Below are 23,333 nucleotides of genomic sequence, written 5' to 3' on the forward strand. Positions count from 1 at the left end.
TACTAAGTACATTTGGTACACATATGGTGGCAGATGACACTGGTGCACTGCCTATGACCCCTTGACCCTTAGTACTTCCTTGTATTTCCAGGCCTGACTTCCAAATGCCAGCACCTAGACATCTTTGCCTGAGAGCTTTCTTGGCCCCCAGAGAGCACACCTCCCACTGACTGCCAGGAGCTGGGGGATTAATACCCCAGCTCCCTCACCCCTCAGGGAGGCTGACTCTGAGGCACGTGATCTATGCTGTCTGCCAGAGCTCCTCAGTGGCCCCTGGTGTGAGCTGATTTGGTGGTAACGTCCTCCTTATTGGTTCCCTTCTCTTCCCTGCCTTCTCCACTCTCCTACTTGTGCATCCTAAATTCATCTTCCAATGAAACTTCGCATTCTCTGCTTTGGGATCAGCTTCTGGGGGAATCCACATTAAGAGAGATGCCTTTAATAATTTCATCTCTAGCAAAACACTCATCCACATAAGCACACACTTGTGCTTGAAATGGAATGAAGATGAGCCGATGTCATCAACCAGCATGTTTCTGTGTGAAATCCAGATGCTATCTGAGTCTCTAATGAGACTTATGAACCAGGATGAAGAGCATGTCTCTTTCCTAAATGAGGATGGTATGGTGGCCATTTAACAGAGCATCCCTGTCCTCATGAAGCTGACCCACCTACATTCCCAAGGTCCCTATTAATTAGACAAAGGATGTGCAAGCAAAGAAAACATTTTAATGAAGGCTGCGTTGGCAATGCCAGATGGGTCAACTATGGTCTAATCCAAACAGGAACCCTCACCCTTTTATCATTTGCTCCAAAATATCAAAGCATTACCCCTACAGTGGCCCCAAAGACATTTTAGCCCATTAAGCCTGGGCATTTTAAGAGCTCTTCTCTCCTGATTTCTTTTTGTCTGACTTTGTCTTTCCAATCATGGTCTCCACGATCACAGCGGTTTCTTCATATGTCTGAATGCTCTCCGTGGAAATCTTCTCGATAGATTCCACCACTTCCACTGTCTTATAGGCCAAAGCCTTGGGAGGGCCTTTTTCTGGCAGGCTTCTGCTCCTAGTCCCAAGCACCTCAGCTCCATCCTCATCAGCCGCAGGCTTTGGAGGCTCAGGTATAGACGGTTCCTCTGCACCGGGTGTGACCATGGCACAGGGTCTCCTGGACTCTTCGTCCCGCTCCTCACCCTCACGTTTCTCTTCAGGGCCTTCCAGCTCTGCACCATCTGGCTCAATCTCCTTGTCTATAGGCTGCTGGTCAATTGGTTGTCCATCTTCTTTCTCCTGCAGACCCACCTGCCCATTCTCTAAAGGGGGCTTGGGTGACTCAGGAGAGGGCTCCACCTGGCCGTCATAAAGCACAGAGTCTTCCGCAACAGAAACAGCCACCCCACCTTTAGCTGTGATGGAGGAGACATAGAATCTAGGGTCCACGTAATTGGCATCCCCTGTGACCAGCACGTGCCGCTCTTTGGTGTAGAGCTCAGTGGGGGTCTCAGGCTCTTTGGGGCTTCTCACTTTCTCCTTGACCTTCCTGTATAGTTTCCCAAAGCCTTTGCTTATCTGCCCTCCATCTGGCACATCCTCTGGAGCCCCTTCTTGTGTCAGGGGACTTACTTCTTTACTTTCTGATTCAAACTTAGATTCACTTTCCTCTTTAAGTACCACCTGTACCAGCTTTGTGTCTTCCAAACCTTTTAATGGTGCATCTTCCAGAGCTCCGTTGGTTTTGTCTTTTGTTATAATCTCTTTTCTCCTTGGAACATTCTTGGGGAGGGCTTTTTGTCTTGGTTTTGCTGCTGTTATATCCTGCAGAGCTCTGGTAAGATCTGGAAAAACACACAGGCAGAAATTCCAGTATAATTGTCATTGAGAGAGAAAGAAAATACGCTGGTTGGAAAATAGGCTAACTCTCTCGGAAACAAACGCCTATAGTACTAGGGTGGGGCTTCCTTCATCTGGAGCAGAAGCAATGGAAGAAAGGCCCTGGCTTTGTTGCTCCATGGCCCAGGCTGAGGTCCAGCTGGGTGACTCTGGACAAGTCACTGGATGCCTTTGGGCTTCCAGAGGGAAGGTGCTCCCTGTTCTGACACCCACAGTTCACCACCACACCAGGCAGAACCTACCAAGGTATGCAAGGCCATTGTCCTGACACTCAATGGGAGCCCTAGCCCCTGTTCCCACTGCAGCCCCACTGAGCTCACAGCAGACACTTGGATCCACAGAAGCCCATTCCTCAAAGTTATTCTCTCCTCTGACTTCCTCAAAGGAGAGATGACAGAGCTACCTGGGGGCTTCTGACATGCTCAGATGGCCTTGGGCCTGGAGATGGAACCCGTTCACGGTGGATCTACCTCATTCCATATTTAGCTCAAGCTAGATAAATGCCACCCGGCTGTGATCAGCCTCCCCTTCCTCCCAGGCCAAGAGAGGAAGCGATGCTATGAAATTCAGAAATGACAGGAATCCCCTGCCCCAAGTCCACCCTCCTGCTTCCAGACTAGCTAAAAGGAAAAACTAAAAGTTGAAGAAAACACATAAAATTCTCACCTGGTATAATCTATGAGGCTTCCGGGCTCCACCCACATAGTGAATTTTGAACTTTTTCAGCCCAAAAGTCATCCCCTGCATCCCTTCCCACTGGTAACCACAGGGCAAGACCGATCAAGCACCGGCATCAAGCACGGCTGATTCACAATAAAAAGAGAGCCAGGTGAGCCGGCAACAGCAGACATGGGTCACAAAGCCACAGGTGCAAGGGATGCAGAGAGGGACAGGGCACAGGAAAACTGCTGGGAACTGGTATGCGAGGAGGAGGTGCTTACAGGACTGCACAGAATCTCAGGGCCCGGTGCCAAAAAAACCCACAAGACCCCTTGTTCCAAATTATTAAGAATTTCAGAACAGCATTAGCAGAGCATTCAGCCAAGCTGGGACCGTTCTGAGAGCAAGCCCCTGCAGGGCCGCACGTCTGCAGACCTGGCCCTGGGCGTCCAGCTGCAAGGCTGTTCCCTTTCCAACCATGTTGACTCTGGAACGCCATTTCCACAAAGCCCTCTGAGCTATCTGGAAATAAGGATTTCAAGGTCCTATATGCATGAGCATCCATATTACCACCTTCTCTTTTCTCCCCAAATGCTGGGCTTGTTCAGAACTGGGAGATTTCGATGTGAGGTGAGGTCTTACAGACCAAATGTTGAAGGCAGATGCCACATTTACCAGCCAAGCTGTTTCTGCCTGGTTTGAGGGAGGGGAGAATGAGAGATGACTGAGCAGCCACTCTGCACTGGACACCAGGTTACACACGTTGGCACAAACCCTTTGATTCAATGTGGGGAGGCGGTGGGATGTGACCCAGTGTTCACTTACTGCCGAGCGGAGGGAGCAAGAAGTGAATATTGAGTTGTACTTTTTGCCCAATTAAATGCCTTGTGTTGCAAAAGTTATTGCTGTCAAACCATAAAACAAATATAAAAATACAAAATAAATGCCTCACATTAGGGATGGCATGCCCAAGGTAGCCTAGCCCCCTAGTCGATTTTTCTCCTTATAAACTTCTCAGCTCAGTCACTTAGCAAGCCAGAGAGGGCAGAGGGTGGGAAGGAGTCCTCCTTCACATAAAAGCATTTAATTTCCAGATGGATCTGAAGCAAGCATGAATGTTAAAGTCAGGAAGAGAGCCGCTGGGTTTCTTTCCAGACAGAAAAAAACAGAAGTCCAGTGTTGGGGAGCGTTACCTTTCCCACCGGATCCAGTGCTGAGAGAGACTCCATGGCTCTGGGTGAACAGGGGAATGGGAGTTTCAATGAAGGCAGAGGTCAGCCTGGCAGAAAGAACCAGAAAGAACAAGCCAAACAGAGGTCAGGGGCAAGAGCGACTCTCGTTAATGTTGAGCAAAAATGAAAAAAAAGCTTTCTCTAGACCAAATTGCTCACGAATTAGATATCATTTTAAACAGACAGCCATACACACATTTACGTACTGGATGAGGACGTAAAGGAAGTGATCATTTCTTTGAGTTCAAGAGTCATAAACTGTGAAATATACCTATAAAAAATTGTAAGTGGGGATTGCTTATAACCTAAAAATGCCACTTCTCCATGAGACAGTGCCTTTTTTATTTTTTTGCCTTTTGTTTTTTTGCCTTTTTGATTTTTTTAATTAGAGCAGTCAACCCAGGCTGAAGTATTTAGGGTAAACAGGGTATGATATCTCCAACTTAAGATATATGTATATACACGTGTATATACTTGTGTGTGTATATACATATATATATACACGTGTATATACGTATATATATACACGTGTATATGCGTGTATATATATATACACACGTATGTATATATGTGTGTGTATATATGTATATGTGTGTGTATATATGTATATATACGTGTATATATATACACACACATATATACATATATACATATATCTACTCATATATACGTATATACATATATACGTATATATGTACACACACACATCATATATAAATAGAGAAAAAATGATAAAGCAATTGAGATAAAATATAAACAACTGGTGAATCTGGAGTATTCAGGAGTTCCTTGTTCTATTCTTGCAACATTTCTATCAATTTAAAATTAGACCAAAATCAGAACTTATAGATAAATAAAAGAGGTATCCAGTCACCTTTCTGTGAAGCCCTGTCCCAAAACAAAAATGTTTACAAAGTCACCGAAATGCCAGCTCCAGACTTATTCTTGCAGATGTGTGCATAAAGTGTTCACTGTGACATAAATATAATGTGGAATCATGCCAGATACACCAACCAGCACTGGAGAAAGAAAAATAAAATCCTGCTTCTCCTGCCAAGCATTCGAGTGCTCACAGCCAAGAGAGAGCACCCAGCGCGAAGGGAAGAGCTGCTCCTGGTGGGGACCTCAGTTGTGGGGGGCTTCTCTTTTCATTCAGTCGAAACCCAGGAATTTAGCAAGACTGAAGTGAAGAATCACAAATTAATTCCCAACCCGTTCTCTGGAAATCACGGTAGCTATGAATACCAGCATAGCTGGAGAGAAAGAGAGAATTTCCCAGCTTTCTTAAAGTGAGTAGGGATCGACTCACAGCTCCATTATGGAGAAGACCAGACAGCCACATAGTCACAGCCACAGACTGACTCAGCAAGGTGCTAAGAATTGTGAGGATGGCAGCAGGAGCATCACCAACACCTCTGAGTGCCCTCAAGTGCCAGGCTCCGTGCCAGGTAGCTCACCTGCAGCACCTCATTAAATACTCCTGGGCATCCCACCTGCTGGGACACTTATGTCCCCAGAGGCCTATGAGCAAAACACAGGCTTCTCAGTGAGGCCTTTTCTGACCACCCTACTTAAAACTGCAAGCATTCCCCCATCACCCCTATTGCCACCACCCTCCTCCCTGCGGGAACTTCCTCCTCAGCACTGGTCGTACCTTCATCCTCTGTCTCCCCTACTAGTTATCCAACACCCATGGGGTCAGGAATTGTTCTGTTTCCTTCCCTGACACATGCCCACTGCCTATAACTGTGCCTGGCACACAATAGGCACTCAATAAAGAGTTGTGGAAGGAATAAGTGGCCTGGATGGGGAGGGCACACGCTCACCTGTTGCCTTCAATCTCGATGATACGATGATACCGGTCCAGCTCATTCTTCAGGGTTTGCTGGGCAACCGCCAGCTGCCGGCAGTCGTAAGAAGACTTCTCCAGGACCCGCTCTGTCTCCTCAATCTCCTTGCGCAGTGTCTCAATCTGCTCGTTATAAAGCTGAATCTCATCGTCATAACACTCATGGGCACTTTTAATAGCTTGTTCCAGAGTTGTTGTCTGTGGGCAAGGACACGCTGTAAGAAAATCCATCCCCCTTCTTCCCTAAGAGACAGACCTCACCAGGATAAGGAACCTGGACTCGGTGAATGTTTTATGTTGTTTGTGTGTTTCTCTGTCCATTCGAGATTAGCAATGAATCACTTTGGAATCCTTAAGCTAAAAAGCAATGTGAAAACTGAGCTCCTGTGTCCTTACACAATTTTTTTTTTTTTTTTTTTTTTTTTGATAGAGGATCTCACTTTGTCACCAGGCTGGAATGCAGGAGTGCGATCTCGGCTCACTGCATCCTCGACCTCCCAGGCTAAAGGCTTCCACCTCAGCCTCCTGAGTAGCTGTGACTATAGGCAAGCACCAACATGCTGGGCTTTTTTTTTTTTTTTTGGTAGTGATAGGGTCCCACTTCGTTGCCCAGGCTGGTTTCAAACTCCTGGCTTCAAGTGATCCTCCCACCTCAGCCTCCCAAAGTGCTGGAATTACAGGTGCGAGTCACCGCACCCAGCCCTTCTTGCACTAATATCAGCACCCTCTGCAATTAGCCCATAAGGAGGCCCACCCCAAAGGCAGTCTGAAGACAAACCTAGAAAATAAAACGAAACCTAGGCCAGGTGGCTCACACTTGTAATCCCAGAACTTTGGGAGGCCGAGGCTAGCAGATCACTTGAGGTCAGGAGTTTGAGACCAGCCTGGCCAACATAGTGAAACCCCATCTCTACTAAAAATACAAAAATTAGCTGGGAGTGGTGGCACACGCCATAATCCCAGATACTTGGGAGGCTGAGGCAGGAGAATCACTTGAACCTGGGAGGCAGAGGCTGCAGTGAGCCAAGACCACACCAATGCACTCCAGCCTGGGCAACAGAGCAAGACTCTGTCTAAAAGAAAAAGAAAAAAAACTTGCTATCGGTGGAATAATATGTATAATTCAAATAAAGTACATTCTTCAGACTTTAATGAATTAGCATAAATCTGATAGCAAAAAAATAAGTAAAAAGAAGCACATACTAAATAGATAAGATGCTACCTTTATTGAAATACTGAGTGGGAGAAAAGTTTCCTTGTTCTCATTCAGCTTTGATTTTCTCCCGAGTTTGGATCGGCAGAGTTACATTTATGTTTTGGTAGCTAAGGTGTATGTGTGTGCCCTTGTGTACACATAAAATAATGTCAGAGAAATACAGTACATTAATCAGAGCAAGTAAAAATTAAGGGAGGAAAGCAGAAAGAGATAGTTTTATATTCAGTGTAAGAGGTTGTGATGATACACAAAGACCCACAAACGCTCAGTCGTGGGCCACATAACAGTACTGCAGTCAACAATGGACTGCATATAGGATGGTGGTCCCATAAGAGTACAATGGAGCTGGACAATTCCTGTCGCCTTGTGACAACCGCAGCCATCCTAGGGCCGTGGAGCCACACGTTCACTCACATGTCTGTGAGGACGCCGGCGTAAACAGACTGTGCTGCCAGTTGCATAAAAAAAAGTCTAGCACATGCAATTATGTACAACACATAATACTTGACGATAATAATAAACAACTATGTTACTGGTTTATGTATTTACGATACTACACTTTTTCTCATTATTTTGGCGTGTAGTCCCACTTTTAACGAGATGTTTCTGGTAAGACAGTGACGCCGCATTACCCCAGCCGCAGCCTCCTACAGCTCACGTTTCCCACATCTCTTGATTGCAATATTTTCTCTTGTGCTTGATCAAGTGTTATTAAAAAAGAGTCAAGAAGCTTAAAAAAAATTTAAACTTTATAAAGTAGAGGCCGAGATATCATGATTCTTTTCCAATCTCATTCTTGAGTAGGAAAGAATTTGACACGCATGGTCCTCAAAAACAAAACAAAACAAACAAAACCACACTTCTACCTAGCGCAGCCCTTCTGGAAGCCAGGGTGCACTGGAAGCACCTGAGGGTGTTAAGAGTCTGACTCAGCAGGGATGGGGGGCTGGAGACTCCGCCTTGCTCACCAGTTCCCACGTGATGTTGATGCTGCCGGTCCATGGGCCACACTTCGAGTCACAAGGGGCAAGACACACATCTATATTCAACTTCATGTATGTCCACTGTAGGCATTTCCTACATCCAGACCTAAATGTACCTACTGGACACCCTGGAAGATGATCATTGCCATCAAAACCCAATTCTTCACTTCATACACTTTATGCCCTTGGATCATGAAATTCCTTAAGTGAAAATGTAGCTTTCAAAGGTGTTCGGCAAATGGCCGGGTGTGGTGGCTCACACCTGTAATCCCAGCACTTAAGGAGGCCAAGGCGGGCAGATCACTTGAGGTCAGGAGTTCAAGACCAGCCTGGCCAACATGGTGAAACCCCATCTCTACTAAAAATACAAAAATTAGCTGGGCGTGGTGGCCGGTGCCTGTAATCCCAGCTACTCTGGAGGCTGAGGCACCTGAACCCGGGAGGTGGAGTTTGCAGTGAGCCGAGATCATGCCACTGCACCCCAGACTGGGTGACAGAGCACCCCAGACTGGGTGACAGAGCGAGACTCTGTCAAAAAAAGAAAAAGCAGGTGTTCAGCCATAGATCTGTTGCATTAGAAGGGAAGAGGAAGGGAAGAAAAGGTACGTGTGCTAAGCACTTTGGGGAGATGTCTGTCCAGTCCACGTTGTCCCTGTGTCTGATGTCAGCCCCACCCATCCAAAGGCAGGGTCCCAGCAACAAGATGACCCCACTCTCCTGTGCAGAGTTATAGGACCAGGGGTGGGCCTGACTTAGGCTGGCCTGTCACATGCCTTCTCTCCTGGGAATCTGGAAAGGGGTCTCAGAAATCGCAGAGTTGGTGGGAGGTCCTAGACAACAGGGACACATGAACAGGTCTGAGGCTGCCGCTCTGGAGTGGCGAGCTTTCATGTGCATGGCAAAGTTGAGAAAGGTAATTATTTGGAGAGGAAAAGAAATGAAGCCGAAAGGCAAAGACAAACAGAAATTAGGGAGCCGTGGCAAGAGAAGGAAGAGATGGAAAAGGAGACGGAGAGCAGCTGCCTCAGCTCCCAGTTCCTGGTTCCTGATTCCTGATGCACACCTGCTCTCAGATTTCATGCCCTGCCTTTTATACCCTGCTCCTTTGAAAAAAAAAAAAATAGTACCTTTCCGGTGGAGAAAACTGGCAGACAGCACCTTAACCAAGTGATCAGAGTTAATGTCACCTGTATGAGGACACAGCCACATAACGAAATACTCAGGACACAGCATCACTCCATGGGGGTCTTGCCAAGAATGCAGAACCTCCATCTAATCCTGAGAAAACATCAGGGAAACCCAAAAGGAGAGACGTGCCACAAAGCCACTGGTCTGGGTTCTTCCAAAGCATCATGGTCATGGAAGACAGAGAAAGACTGGGGACCATCCCAGTATGGGGGAGACAATCAAGACATGACACCTAAATGTGAGTAGGATCTTGACCAGGAAAAAACACGAGTGGAGCAACTGGTGAGATTTTAGTGCAGTCTATTAATACGACAGGACCATTGTTAATTTCCAGGTTTTTATCATCGGCCCGTGGTTTTGTGGAAGTTGGGTGAGGGGTATATATTGGAAACTACTGTGCTGTTTTTGCAACTTTTCAAAAATCTAAAATTACTTCTGAATAAAACAAGAGTCCCCTTCCTGTTTCAGCTAATGTGATCCAGTTTCTGTTTCTCCCAAGAAATCTGGATTCAAACAGTCACCTGTAATAGCAAATACAAGTCAGACACACTAACGCCTGGTGCAGCCACATCTCACCCACACCAGAGTGTTCAGACACTCCAGGAAACACTTCCAAGGAATATGGGGATTGAAAAGACCCCTTTGAGGCCCAAATCTCAAAGAAGTGTTGGAATTACATGGTGAGGGAAGTGTGTGGGGCTGTAGAGAACATAGAGGGGCCATGTGTTGAGGGATGGGGCGTGTTTTGAGACAGGCAGGGTCTCACTCTATTGCCCAGGCTGGAGTGCAGTGCTGCCATCAGGGCTCACTGTAGCCTCCACATCCTGGGCTCAAGCGATCGCCACACCTTTGTCTCCTCAGTAGCTGAGACCACAGGTGAATGCCACCATGCCCAGCCAATTAAAAAAAAAAAAATTTGTAGAGACAAGGTCTAATTATGTTGCCTAGGCTGGTCTTGAACTTCTGGGCTGAAGTGATCCTCCCACCTTGGCCTCCCAAAGTACTGGGATTACAGGCGTGAGCCATAGCACCTATAATCTCTCACTTTTCTATGTTTGAAATCTTTCATAATAAAGAGTAAAAGAAAAAATTACATATGAAGAGAATGTACCCCAGATCACTGACCCAGGAGCTCTGGGGTGGCCGTTCCTTTTGGGTGTGGGTTCCCCAGCCCAGAGCGGGGGTAGTGGCTCATGCTGATAAGTCCTAAGCTGGGTCAACTCATCAACCTCACAACAACCTTATCAGGGAAGGGCTGTCATTATTTCCACTTTACAGATGAGGAAACTGAGGCACACTGGCAAAGTGGCTTGCCCGTAAATACCACAGCAGGATTCAAATCTACCTGAACAAGGTCTGAAACACCTCCCAGAACCAGGCCACCCTTGCCCTGCACCTCAGCCTCCTCCCTGCTGCAGGCAACAATATGCAAGCACACACGTGCATGCACACACACACACTCTGTCTCCAGGGCCCCTGCAAACTCCCCATTCCCACACAGCAACAGGCCAACACCAGCCTGTTCTCTCTGAAGACATGGGAAAGTCAGTGTGAGCCATGCAGAGACCTCTCCTTGCAGGTTTTCACTTAGCAAAGTTTTAAACTGTAAATAGAATCACAAAGCATCACAGAATGGGAAATGAGAGCCCAGGAAAGTCACCTGTGATCTTTCTACCCTACAAGTGGAGTGCAATCTTTTTATGTCTTATGAAGTGGTGATTGTTGTTTTTGTGGTAGTGGTAGGGGGTGGAGGGATGGGGTGTTTTCTTGGGTGTGCATTTGTGTTTGTTTGAAGAAGGCTGCACGTTTTAAAGGCTGGAGATCCTCTGCTGGAGCACTGCAGGAGGAGCTCCTGTCCTGGGCGCCCCCACAGCCCCCATCCCCCACACGACCATGAGGCCCAGAGCCCTCCAACCCCGCACTGGTCGCAGATGCTCTACGGGATTCTGCTGAGTCCAGTGAAGTGATGACTTGGTTTATAAAAGTGGACTGATGTCTATATCGATGTGGTTTTTATAGCTCCATAATTTAAACCTTTCATCAGAAGGAAGAGTGTTCAGGAAAACCAGTAAGAGCTCCTGTCTCAGGAGCTCAACAGGAATGGAGATGCCTGTGACGAGAGCCACTGTGGCACGGCATCCACTGCCACCCAGCACCAGCCTGGCCGAGGAGAATGAGACACGGACCCTCCTCTAGAAGGCCGCAGTCCAGCAGGGGAGGCACGCCCGGGGCATCTCAGAGGAAGAAAGGGGCTTCCAGCAGGAGGCAGGACCGGTCCTGGGAACCGAGGAAGGAAAGGGACTTCCAGAAAGGAGATAAGGAATGAGCAAAGGGGAGGTCCCAGAAACTGCAGGAGGGGCCAGGAGACGAAGAGAAGAGAGGTTGGCCCAGGGTTCCTCCAAGGGTGGGGCCATGTGGCAACCTGAACTTTATCCGGAGCCAGGTGACTGCTGTTTCTGCCTGGACCGTTAGATTGCCTGGTTTATATCCGTCTCCCCACTGGGCTGTGAGCCGCTGAGGGCACGACACAGGCAGGAGCCTGACGCGAGCCCCATCTGGAGGGGTGAGCTCTCACCTCAGTCCTTAGGACCCCAGACACCTTTAGGTGCAAGGTGTTTTGTTTTTGTTTTTGTTTTTGTTTTTGTTTTGTCTTAAAAAAAAAAAAAGGAAACTCATTACATACTGTCTTACACAAACTAAACCACTAGATGGTGCTAAGTGACTTTAATGAGAAATGAGACATGGGCGGTTCCCACTTTGCAATTTTAAGAAGTGACTTTCTTTACTTCCCTGTCACAGAAACTCTCAGTCCATGCAATTTAGGGAACTAGAATTACCTGTCCTTTCCTCTCCACCTGTCCGAAGTGCTTCCTCCAGGGCTCTTACGGGTATATGTGCACTTATTTGAAGGAGGGGCTTCCAGCTTCCAGCTCCAAGCCCAGGCACTATTCTCCCATCCTCCGCCCAGCGTCTCCCTGACTGCGCCCGCAGAGCCACGTGGAGGGCTTGTGAAAACAAGGCGCACCGGCCCGCCCCGGAGCTCCTGGGTCAGTGGTCTGGGGTGCCTGTGAATTTGCATTTCTGACAAGTTCCCAGGTGGTGCCCCCGCTGCTGGGACGGGGACCTCACCCTGACGACCCCTGCTGTGGAGAGTTCGGGAAGCTTCGGACGCCCTAACCATAGGCGGAACCCGCTGCCACGGCCCTGGTGCCAGCAGACGCTCTCTCTCGGCCCGCCCTCCACCGAGTTCCGGCCACAGTGCGGGCCCCGCCCGGCGGCGTGCGGCCACATCTTCCTTCAGCTCTAGCTTAGCTGCTACATTGGGAAGCCACTAAAACCTTTAAAACCAGCAAAAACCCAGCCACAAACATTTGAAATAAGGCCCAAGCCTGGGACACAGGGGGACCAGGTGGAACATTCGCCCCCTCCCTGGGACCCGCCCCTACCCTGTGGTTCTCAGTGTGGCTCCCGGACCAGCCGCAGCACCATCACAGGGACACCTAGACATGCAGCATCCCGGGCCACACCCCAGACCCACTGAGTCAGGAGCTCCCGGGCGCACCCAGCCACGTCTGGGTTTTCATCAGAGCTAAGGAGGCAGAATTTTGGCCCCCGTGACCTTTTCCCCTTGGTGCTACACCCTTGAATATGTCACATGGCAAAAAGGGACTTTGCAGATATAATTAAAGTTCTTAATCAGTTACCCTTTTTTAAGGAAGGGAGTTTATTCAAGATTATCCCCTAAAAACAGAAGTCAGAGAAACGCGTAAGTCCAAGTCATTGAGATGAGACGCAGGAAGAGGGTTCAGAGTTCGCTGCCGGCTCTGAACGTGGAGGGGCCTGAAGCCAAGGAGCATGGGCAGCCCTGACAGCCACTCCTGGCCAGCAGCCGGCAAAGAAACAGGGTCCTCACTCCTGCCAAGAACTTGAATGAGACTGGAAGCAAATTCTCCCCTAACAGCCTCTGGACAAGGGCCCAGGCTGGCCAACATCCTTCTTTCTACCTTTTGAGACCCAGAGCAGAGAAACCGATAGGACCCACCCAGACTTCCCACCTACACAACTGCGATGACAGGGGTGCTGGTGGTGACTCTTCAAGGCAGCAACAGAAAATGGACACAGCCGTGTTTCATCAGCTCCATGCTACAGCTTGTTACTGCGTGAGTATAAGCACATCTGTCATTTTATTTAAAATGATTCAGTAATATTTTGATAACTGTTTTAATATAATTAGTTTCTTTTTTTTTTTTTTTTGGAAACGGGGTCTCATTCTGTTGCCCAGGCTGGAGTGCAGTGGCTCAGTCTCAGCTCCCTGCAGCCTCAACCTCTCCAGGCTCAGGCAGTCCTCCCATGTCAGCTTCCTAAGTAGCTGGAACCACAGGCACGCACCACCACGCCCAGCTAATTTTTGTATTTTTTGTAGAGGTGGGGTTTCGTCATGTGGCCCAGGCTGGTCTCAAATTCCTGGACTCAAGCAATCCACTCACCTTGCCCTCCCAAAGTGCTGGCATTACAGGCGTGAGCCACCACACCCAGCCTGGTTTCCTTTAAATTATCTGTATTTTATTTTATGCCTTTACCATCATTTTTCTGAGAAGCGGTCTCCATCAGACTGCCAAGGGTGGGAGTGGAGGAGGCAGCATAGAAGAGATGTTTGAGACCCTGCTTTAGAGACGAGGGCAGCAGGGAAAAGCCAGGAAGTCCTCCTGCAGCCACTCAGGACAGAAACAGGCGGCCAACCAGCGGTTTCATTTCATGTTCTCAGAAACCAGGTTAATCTGTTGTGAAATTTCTTATTTTGATATTCAACAAATACCTGTACATAAAGAGAGGAACATTCTTTTTGTCCTGGAACTGGAATTTGCCATCTAGGCTGGGCTCCTTCATCTTTCTCAGTATCTCTAGGGCAGTGGTTTTCAACTTTATCACCACCGCCCCAGGAAAAAACACATTTCTCATTGCGAGCCATACACATCAGATAGATGTGTGTGTGTGTGTGTGTGTGTATTTCAGCATATCCATATGGATATAGAGAGATAAAACAAGGGCTTCACAAAACAAATCCTCCCTTTCACTTGCTGTACACTGTTTTTCTTATTATATTTTAGTCTAGCATTTTGTTGACTTCCTTTTACATGCCAGTCAATTCTACTGAGTTCATTTTACATCCAAAAATGAGTTGTCACTAGCCGTTTGGAAAACACTGGTCTCTAGGACCACGACTGGGCTTGTATCCACGTCCCTATTCACATACACAGCACACACACATACACATGACACACACGTACCACACACACTTCACATATACATCCCACATATATCACACATACCATGTATATCACACACACCCACCCCATGTACACAAACACATACAACCCTTATTCTATCCTGTCAGAGCCTCAGAAGAAACCACACAGGCCCCAGTCACCAGGATGAGGCACATGGTCCCTGAGCCAGGGTTTGTCTCGCAAGAAGGAGGAGTTTTAAGTGCCTTACTTGGTTTCTCCTGCTGCGATCATCAGTTCAGGGGACCACCACAGACCCGGGTTTGCTTTCCAGCAGCCCCTGAGAGCTGCTGCACTGTGAGTTTTGTGTGGTGCGTGCTGGGATGGGAATTAGGATGTGAACTCCAAGGTCCCAAAATGAAATCCTGAGCAGACATGGGGGCACTGGAAATCAATAAAAAGCGCTACATCTAGTTGTGGCTTCACATTTTTAGACAGAGTAACACATAACATCCAAATGGTCCAGGCTTTCTGAAGCGTCCGATTTTTACACGTTTTGCTCTCTTGTCCCCATGTGTATTTGTCAAACCAAATGTCAACTTACTTTTTGGTTTGGGAAATGTGGTTAGAGAGCCATACAAAGGTGCAGTATTTTAACCCAAGCATCCCTGTGGAATGACCTGCTGTAGGGTAATGAGAAAGAGAGAGAACCGGAAGGAACAAAGGAAGATGAGCCGGCAAGTAGCCAAGTAGGCACAGGCCACAGGACAGCGTGGGGCTTTTCTGTTTTGTTTTCAAATTAAGCTTCACCCAAAAGGGGTGGGGGTAGAAATGTGAGCTTTCCACCAACACGTTTCTAACTAGAAGCAAACACTGATACAACCACTCTTGCCAGGTTGTAATCAAATTCCGAAGGAGAACTGTGACCATGAGAAGGAAAACAGAAGCACAGATTTGAACAAGTGGAGGATAAAAATCCCTATGGTGTCCGTTTCTTCTTATTCTTACGAAGCTTGACCTGGGCAAAATGAATGCATGATGCAGACACTGGGGCAGCCTGAGCCTAAGACTCGGTGGGGAGGGCATGACTCGAAGGAGTCCCAAGGGGCACCTCTGAGGGGCCAGGAATGAGCGTGGCGCCTGTGTCCCCCAGCTCAGGACTCTCCCTGTGTCCTGGAAAACTCCTCAGTCCAGGCCAGAGCAGAGCGCTTGGCCACCCACTCAGAAAACCCCGTTTCTGCCAGGAACATAGGATAAGTTCAGCGTGTGACAGCTCCTCAAGCTGCATGCATGTGCCTGCGTGTAACACCTCCATGAAACATGTGGGAAGCCCCAATGCACACGCGGCAGACTCGAGCGTACCTGTGCCTGCAGCTCCACTCTCTGCGCCTGCAGGTGGGAGAGCACCTCCCGGCCCTCCTCCAGCTGACTCCGCAGGGCGGCCACCTCCCGTTCCGTCAGGAGCTTCTCCTGCACAGAGAAGGCCAGAGTCAGACTCATGGGACATGCAGAGAGGAAAAGGGCAGAGAAGGTGCAGGGCCCTGGTATGGGCGGAATATCCGTGTCCCCCTGAATTCTGTGTTGAAGCCCTAACTCCCAAGATGAAGGTTTTAGGAGGTGGGACCTTTGGAAGGTGTTAGGGTTAGATGAGGTCATGAGGATGGGGGGCCCCATCATGTGATTAGGGTCTTTGTAAGAACAAGAAGAGACACCAGAGCCCCCACCCCCACCCCCTGTCTGTCTGTCACGTGAGACACAGCAAGAAGGCAGCCGTCTTCAAGCCAGAAAGAGAGCCCTCACCAGACACCAATTCTGCTGGCATCTTGATCTTGGACTTCCAGCACCCAGGACAGTGAGAAGTAAATGTCTGCCTGTCAGCCCTCCCATCTGTAGTGTCCTGTTATAGTAGCCTGAGAAGACTAAGCCAGGCCCACAGCACAGCCATCAATGCCTTTTGCTTTGTCTTCAAAGTCTGAACCTCCTTGGGAGTGTGAAATGCCGGGACCAAGTACCAGGAGACCAGAGCTTAGACCTGGCTGTGCCATGAACCTACTAAGAGACTCTAGAAAAGGCATTTGACTCTCAAAGCCTCTGTTTTCCCTTCTGTGAAAAGGAAAACCTGGAATGCACACTCTCGAAGAAAATGAAGGCTGGTTGGAGCTGCGAGCCATACGCTGTGCTCGGATGTCAGCGCAGCACAAAGCAGGAGCCATCAGCCCCAGTGGGTGAAAGGGAAGTGATGCTCCAGGGAATGGCTAGAAGGAAATCCTCTGACCTCTCCACACTCTGCCAAGCAGGTCCCTCTCTCCTGACCTGCCTTTCCATGTCTATTCAAAAATATTCAAATTGTTTCACAAAGGCCTGACTGCTCAAGAGCCATGCATTCTGACACAGAGCACATTGACTCGAAGCCATGCAAAATCAAACACCAAGTCTACAATGAGGGTTTCTGTGTCCAGAGGCTGCATGGAAGACAGCCTCTGCTTCAAACACCTTACAAAGTGGCTGCAGCAATGACACAGACATACAGGAAAGTGACCGTCTAACTTGATTGTAGAATTGCTAAGCTAAGACTCATAAAGATGTGACACTTTCTCAATCGGTGCTTCTTTATCCTGAGCATGCACACGAGTTCCTGCGGATCTGGCTAAGATGCAGATTCTGCCTCAGTGGGTCTGAGGCTGGACTGGACACTCTGCACGTCTCACAAGCCCAGATGATGCTGATCGATGACATCAAAGTCAGTTTAGTGTCTGTATACTTACGACTTAGAAGGGTCTTATTACAAATACAATTCAAAAGGTATGCTCGGATGTAAAACACCTTTGAGTTAGAGTTGGGTTTGAAAAATAAAAGTAACATCTCTGGAAAGGAATCTCTGGGAAAGAAAATTAAGGCTTCAGGAAAAGTTTTTTTAGGCCTTTGTAGCAACCTCAGTTACATCCACTAAGGAGAACAGGATCCTGAAATGGTAACTGGTGGGCAATTCAGACAAGACTATCCTCATGAATGCCAAAAAAAGTAACTTTCCTGTCGCTTAGATGATACTTTGCAGGGTTCAAAAGTGTCTTCTAAAGCAAATTTGGGGATTTCTTTAGCTTTGTATAAAATAATTAAGATGAAAAAGTTCAGGCAGCCGGTGACCCCAGCCCATGGGTTCTGCAGCAGTTTGTCTGCATGCTGGTCCTGGGCAGGCCCCACCTCCTGGGCAGCCCATTCATTGACTCGGAGCATGGCCTGAGCACACATCTAGGCAATTTCAAGTGTCACCAGGGCTGAGAGCCACCATCCTAGGTCATCCTTGCAAAAAGACCCAGAACCTTATCTCTTGACCAATCCACCAAACCCTGTACTAGCCTACCACAACCTCTGAAGAAGGGACACTGTAACATTTTTATTTAATTTGCATCATTTCCAGTGTTTGTGGGGTTTTTTTGTTTCTTGTTTGTTTGTTTGTTTAGAGACGGGGTCTTGCTATGTTGTTCAGGCTGGTATTGAACTTCTAGCCTCAAATGATCCTCCCATCTCAGCCTCCTGAGTAGTTGGGATTACAAGCATGAGCCACCTCACTCGGCACCAGTCTATATATATATATCATGCTATGCATCACAAAATTCCATAAACCATATTAGGAAAAGCGTTACTATCCCGTTGAGCAGCTAGAGAGCCAAATGAAGAAGGAATTTGGAACATAATATCGGAAGTAATTTTTCATATCCAAATCTTAATTTTTACAAATTGGCTTCAACAATCTCTATCCTTTCCCACTAGTTTCAATGCCACAGGCTCACATAATCATTAGCAGAGCTCCGTCTTGGAAATATATTCACTAATTATCTGAGATTATCTGTATTTGAAATTCATTATCAGATTGATAGGGAGAATAAGGAAACAAACCAATTTTTTAAATGGGCAAGAGGCTTGAGCAGATACTTCCACAAAGAAGCTATCTGGATGGCAGATGAGTGCACAAAAGGATGCTCAGCTTCCTTAGTCATTAGGGGATGCAAATTAAAACCACCACCATTAGAAGAGCAAAGACACACTAAAAAGCTGACATACCAAGTGCTGGCAAGGACAGGAAGCCACAGAAACCCTCACGCATTGTGGGTGGAGATGCAACAATGGCACATCGCTTTGGAAAGCAGCTTGGTCATTTCTTATAAAGTATGCAAGGAAGAACAGCTCATAATTCTCAAGAGAAAATACCGAAGAAAACGGTCAAGGATGCGGTTTACATCCTCACATGTCTAAATATTGGCATTTACAGTACAAGTAAAATATCAGAAGAAGAAACTTCAGATGAGAATACAAGGCAGGAGTGGGGAGTGGACCCTGGTGGCCGCCCTCACAGTCCAACCTGTGAGCCCTTCTCTGGGAGTCTCCAGGTACAGCTTCCCTCCAGGGCTGGTTTGCCTTTTCCTGCTTCAATTCTTACCTCCCTCATCCCACTCGTCACAATGGATGCTGGAGGAGTGGTGTGGATGATCTGCTGCAGGATGCTGATATAGGTCTGAACTTCCAGAAGATTCTGTTGGGGGAGGGAAAACATTCTCATTATAAGTTGAGCTGCGCTGGTTTTTCCTTCTAATACTAGATGAGAACAGGAATGGACACTTCCGCACGCTCCCTCATCACAGACAGGACAGACCATGACCAGGTTCAGGAGGAAGAAGAGACTGATGCATTTGCTGCCATGGGTGGGCCTGCCCACATGTGCACCATGCTCATTCCTGGCACCTCAGTCTCCTTTAATCTTCACAAGAACAACGGGGCCGATGAATAAACTAAGACTTGCCTTATTTCACTGTTTCTCTTTAGTTACATTGGTGCATTGGTCTTCACAAAGCCCTGGGTGGCAGAGGCACAAAAAAAAAAGAGAAAAAAACCAGCCCTCGCCAGACATGGTGGCTCACACCTGTAATCCCAGCACTTTGGGAGGCCAAGGCAGGTGGATTGCTTGAGCCCAGGAGTTGGAGACCAGCCTGGGCAACATAGTAAGACCCCATTTCTACAAAAAATGTTAAAATTAGCTACGTGTTGTGGTGTGCACCTGTGGTCCCAGCTACTTAGGAGGCTGAGGTAGAAGGATCACTTGAACCTGGGGGTGGGTGGAGGCTGCAGTGAGTTGTGATCACCCCACTGTACTCCAGCCTGAGTGATAGAATGAGACACCGTGTCAAAAATAAATAAGTTAAAAGGCCCTGGAGGGCACAAAGGACCCTTTCCAACACCAGCAGTGTTTCAAAGAATGGGCTTTGGTCAATCAGGCCTGGACTAAAAGACTTACTGGCTATGTGTGACCTCAGGCAAGCTATTTAAACCTCCTAAAATGCAAGTTCTTCTGTAAAACAGGGATAACTATCTGTAGGGATGCTGATCCCCTTTACCCGCCAGTGCCCCTGTCCCCAGCTCTGTAATAACAGATGACACAGCCCTCTCCAGAAAGCAGCCCTTGGCCAACAAATGGTCATCTTGTCCAGGAAGCTACCAGGCCCTGCCTCATCCCCAACCCAGGCCAACGACTGACAGCACAGGAGTACAAAAGACCAACTCTCTCAACTCCTTGAGGGACCCAGCTGTGGTGTAATTCACATTCACACTCCAGAGCTTCCTGTGGGATCATGAGAAGGCCACAGCTGGACTCTGGCTGAGGACAAGTCCTTGCTCTGCTCCCTGCCCTGTCCTGCCCTTTTCCTCCCCTTCTGCTCAGAGCCCTCCACTAAGACATCAGTGACAAAAAATCACTACCTAGAGCTCTGCTTAGAGGAAGCCTGACCTGAGCAGTATTTCACAAGGCTGCTCTTGGGATCCAGTGAGATACTACAGGGAAGCCTCACAGTGTGAGCGATCATCATCACCGTCATCATCATCATCATCATCCTAAATGGCCTGGAAGAATTATTTGAGCTGCTTCAAAATTGGCCCAGGCACTGTTCCCAGGATTCCATCAAGCAGGGTAGAAGCAAGGAGGTAGGTGGGGAGGAGGAAATGGCTGGGCCTGATGGAAAGTTGGAGGGACCCTGATTGGAGCAGACAGGCCTGGTGTACTGAGGCAGGTACACACTGAGGTAGGAAGGGAACTGGAGGTTCACTGAGCACTTGCCAAGCTCCAGGTTGTACCCGTGTTCCCACATTGTCTTAGTTTGGGTTTCCCCAGAAGCAGACCCTGAGAGAGGGATCTGAGTATCTGAGTGCAAACAGTTGACTGGGCAATGATGCCAGGAAACATGATGGGTGGAGTGGGAAAGTGAGGCAGGAAGGGAGAGCAGTCAGTGAGGGCTATTACCAATGGATCACCACTGTGGGCACCTGGAGCTCAATCCTGTTGAGTATCTCTGGGTGCCAATGCAGAACAAAAGCCTCAGAGTTGGTCTACAAAGGCGAGAGGGAGCTGGTGTGTTTATACACCAACTCCCATCAGTTCTGGCTGAGGTTGCTCCCTGCTCCTGGGGACAGGAGTTCCCCAACACCCCACTACAGGCGGAGCAGCCTCCAGCTGCTTGGAGAAAGTCCTCAGGCAAAGCTGCAGGGATGGCAGTGGGAGGAGGCCAGAGCCCCTGGAGAGGGAAGCCCTGAGGCACCCACAGGTCTGCTACACTACTTCACCCACGCCACTGCTGGGAAGGAGAGCCTGCATTTGCATTTTGAAGATGAAAAAGCAGCTCAGAGAGGTTAGGCCACTCACCCATGGTCAAACAGCTGCAGAATCTGATCTTTCAATTATGCCAGGGCCCCCCAGAATCAGGCCTGTGAGGAACTGTTGGAGGCTGGGGGAGTCTGAGCACTGCAGGAGAGGAAGCTCCTGAATAATGTGCTCCTGCAATTAACGGGCTCAGAGGCAGAGCTAAAAACAAGACTTTTTAATGTATTTTCTGAGCGGAAACAGTTGATGGACTGTAGCTTAATGAAGACAGATCTATATAAAATCACTTTGTAAATTATACTGTACAATATAGATACTAGTTCCCAACCCAAAACACACCCACTACTGCCCACTCTTCAAAGCACATCTAGCTCATTAAGCACTGTCCAGTGACCAATTCACCCCTATTTGGTTCGAGGGAAAATGCACAAAGGTATGCCACTCTAGCAGTCTGTTTTCAGCCACAGTACCCTCGGCTTACCTGATCAAACCCAAACTGGGTTTTCTAGAGGAAGGGCTTCAAGGGGTCATGATTACCTTCTTGTGCCTGTCCTTTGCCGCACTGATATCATCTTGCAGAAATTGGGCTTCCAGCTGAAGGCGCAGGTTATGCAGCAAGGCTTCATCAGCTTCCTGCAATGAGAGCCACATATCCCTGGCCACAGGCACCATGGAGCATAGGGGTAAAGCTGGCCAGGTATATGAGCACACAGACCACCCGGGAGCTTACTGAAATGCAGACTCTGGTTCAGTAGGTCTGGGAGGGGTCTGAGATTATGCATTCTAGCAAGGCAATGGCTTAGCCCATTGGACCTGTTCTAGAAGAGCAGTTCTCAACAGAGGGTGATTTTGCCCCCCAAGGGGACATTTGGCAGTGTCTAGAGACATTTTTAGTTGTCACCACTTTAGTGGTAGGGTCCTTCTATTGGCAACTAGTGGGTAGAGGCCAGGGACGCTGCTAAATACCCTACAATACACAGGACAGCACCCCCCACAACCCTGCACACAAGGAATCCCCTTGCCTACAGGGTCAATACAGCCAGGGTTAAGTAACCTTGATCTAGAAAGATCGGAGCGCTAGGTATATTTACATACCAAATAAAGTTAATATTTAAGTCACGTCTATATTTGTTCTATATCTCATCATCAGTGAGTTGGGTTTCTAAGACTGAAGGAAAGAAATTGTTTTCCCTTAAATCCTGAAATCTGTATTCTCGCAGTTTTCTCCCAAGGACTGTTAACATTTACCTTGAGAAGATGCATCTTTCATACAAAAATGCATTTTTTAGAATGACTGTTTTGTGAATAGCATTTGTTTGTTCCTCTAAGGTTGGAAACTACATTGATCACAAAAGGTTGAATTTTCTCAGGAAACTTTCTGATAATTCACTGGCTCTTACCTCATTGATCTTGTTTGGATACACCAAGTAGGTATGAAAGAATTATTCATGCTCTTAATAAGATTGTGCTATGATGTCCAGAAGTGACTTATATACTTTGGCATCTTCGGTGTGATATTACAGGTGAGCATTACTTGGGTTCATCAGGATTCCCCACTCTCCCAAGATACCTCTGCCATGCACACCTGCCAACACCTGAGGCCTTGGGAAGTGAATTTTTACTGACTTATTAGTGACTTGCTAATAAACATAATGAGTATTAGCAATGGGCTCTCATTAATCAAGGGGAACACATGGTCTGACTAAAATATGTAAGAGACATTCTCCACACTTGCATGAACAGAGTTATGACAGTCACGATATGTGGACTGGCCATGAGATGTAGAGACACTCCCCGCCCTTGTGCTACTAGGGTTTCGGTCTGGCAAGGCCTTGAGACTGTACTCTTAAGAAAGGCACTTGGGGCCGGGTGCGGTGGCTCACACCTGTAGTCCCAGCACTTTGGGAGGCTGAGGCAGGCGGATCACCTGAGGTCAGGAGTTCGAGACCAGCCTGACCAACATGGAGAAACTCCATCTCTATTAAAAGTACAAAATTAGCCGGGTATGGTGGCACATGCCTGTAATCCCAGCTACTCAGGAGGCTGAGGCAGGAGAATCACTTGAACCTGGGAGGCAGAGGTTGCAGTGAGCCAAGATCATGCCATTGCACTCCAGTCTGGGCAAAAAGAGCAAAACTCCGTCTCAAAAAAAATTAATTAATTAATTCAATAAAAATAAAAGGCACTTGGTTCCTTAATTGCTCTTGTGAAAGACCGCTGGTGTAGTAAGATTTCTGATTGTCTGATGCTGACAAGAAGGATCCTGAAATTCTGACTCTATTGTAGCCTCTGCCTTCAATGAGCTTTCCATGCAAAGTGTTCTCTTAGCACCTAAGACACCAGAGCTGAGACTTCATGGAGCCTACAGAGAAGGTTGTATGGACCTTGGGGGCCTGCATCACAATAAATGTTAATATTTAACAAATCTCTTTCTGTGTGAATTTG

The 23,333-nt window shown here is 47.8% G+C and overlaps 1 protein-coding gene across 2 annotated transcripts in view; it reads right to left on the bottom strand.

The window, feature by feature from the left end:
* Window positions 1-709: 709 nt before the first annotated feature.
* BFSP1 (beaded filament structural protein 1) overlaps window positions 710-23,333 on the bottom strand; it is a 75,153-nt gene continuing 52,529 nt past the window's right edge. For both annotated transcript variants that reach the window (XM_063803130.1, XM_514525.8), the window contains 6 exons: window positions 21,426-21,521; window positions 18,681-18,773; window positions 15,605-15,712; window positions 5,608-5,828; window positions 3,743-3,828; window positions 710-1,834 (listed from right to left, as the gene is read on the bottom strand). In XM_063803130.1, the coding sequence (XP_063659200.1) occupies window positions 879-1,834; window positions 3,743-3,828; window positions 5,608-5,828; window positions 15,605-15,712; window positions 18,681-18,773; window positions 21,426-21,521 (1,560 nt within the window). In that variant the 3' untranslated portion in view covers window positions 710-878. The remainder of the gene's footprint in view (window positions 1,835-3,742; window positions 3,829-5,607; window positions 5,829-15,604; window positions 15,713-18,680; window positions 18,774-21,425; window positions 21,522-23,333) is intronic.

This window comes from Pan troglodytes, chromosome 21, assembly GCF_028858775.2.
Source record: "Pan troglodytes isolate AG18354 chromosome 21, NHGRI_mPanTro3-v2.0_pri, whole genome shotgun sequence".
Taxonomy (NCBI): Eukaryota; Metazoa; Chordata; class Mammalia; order Primates; family Hominidae; genus Pan; species Pan troglodytes.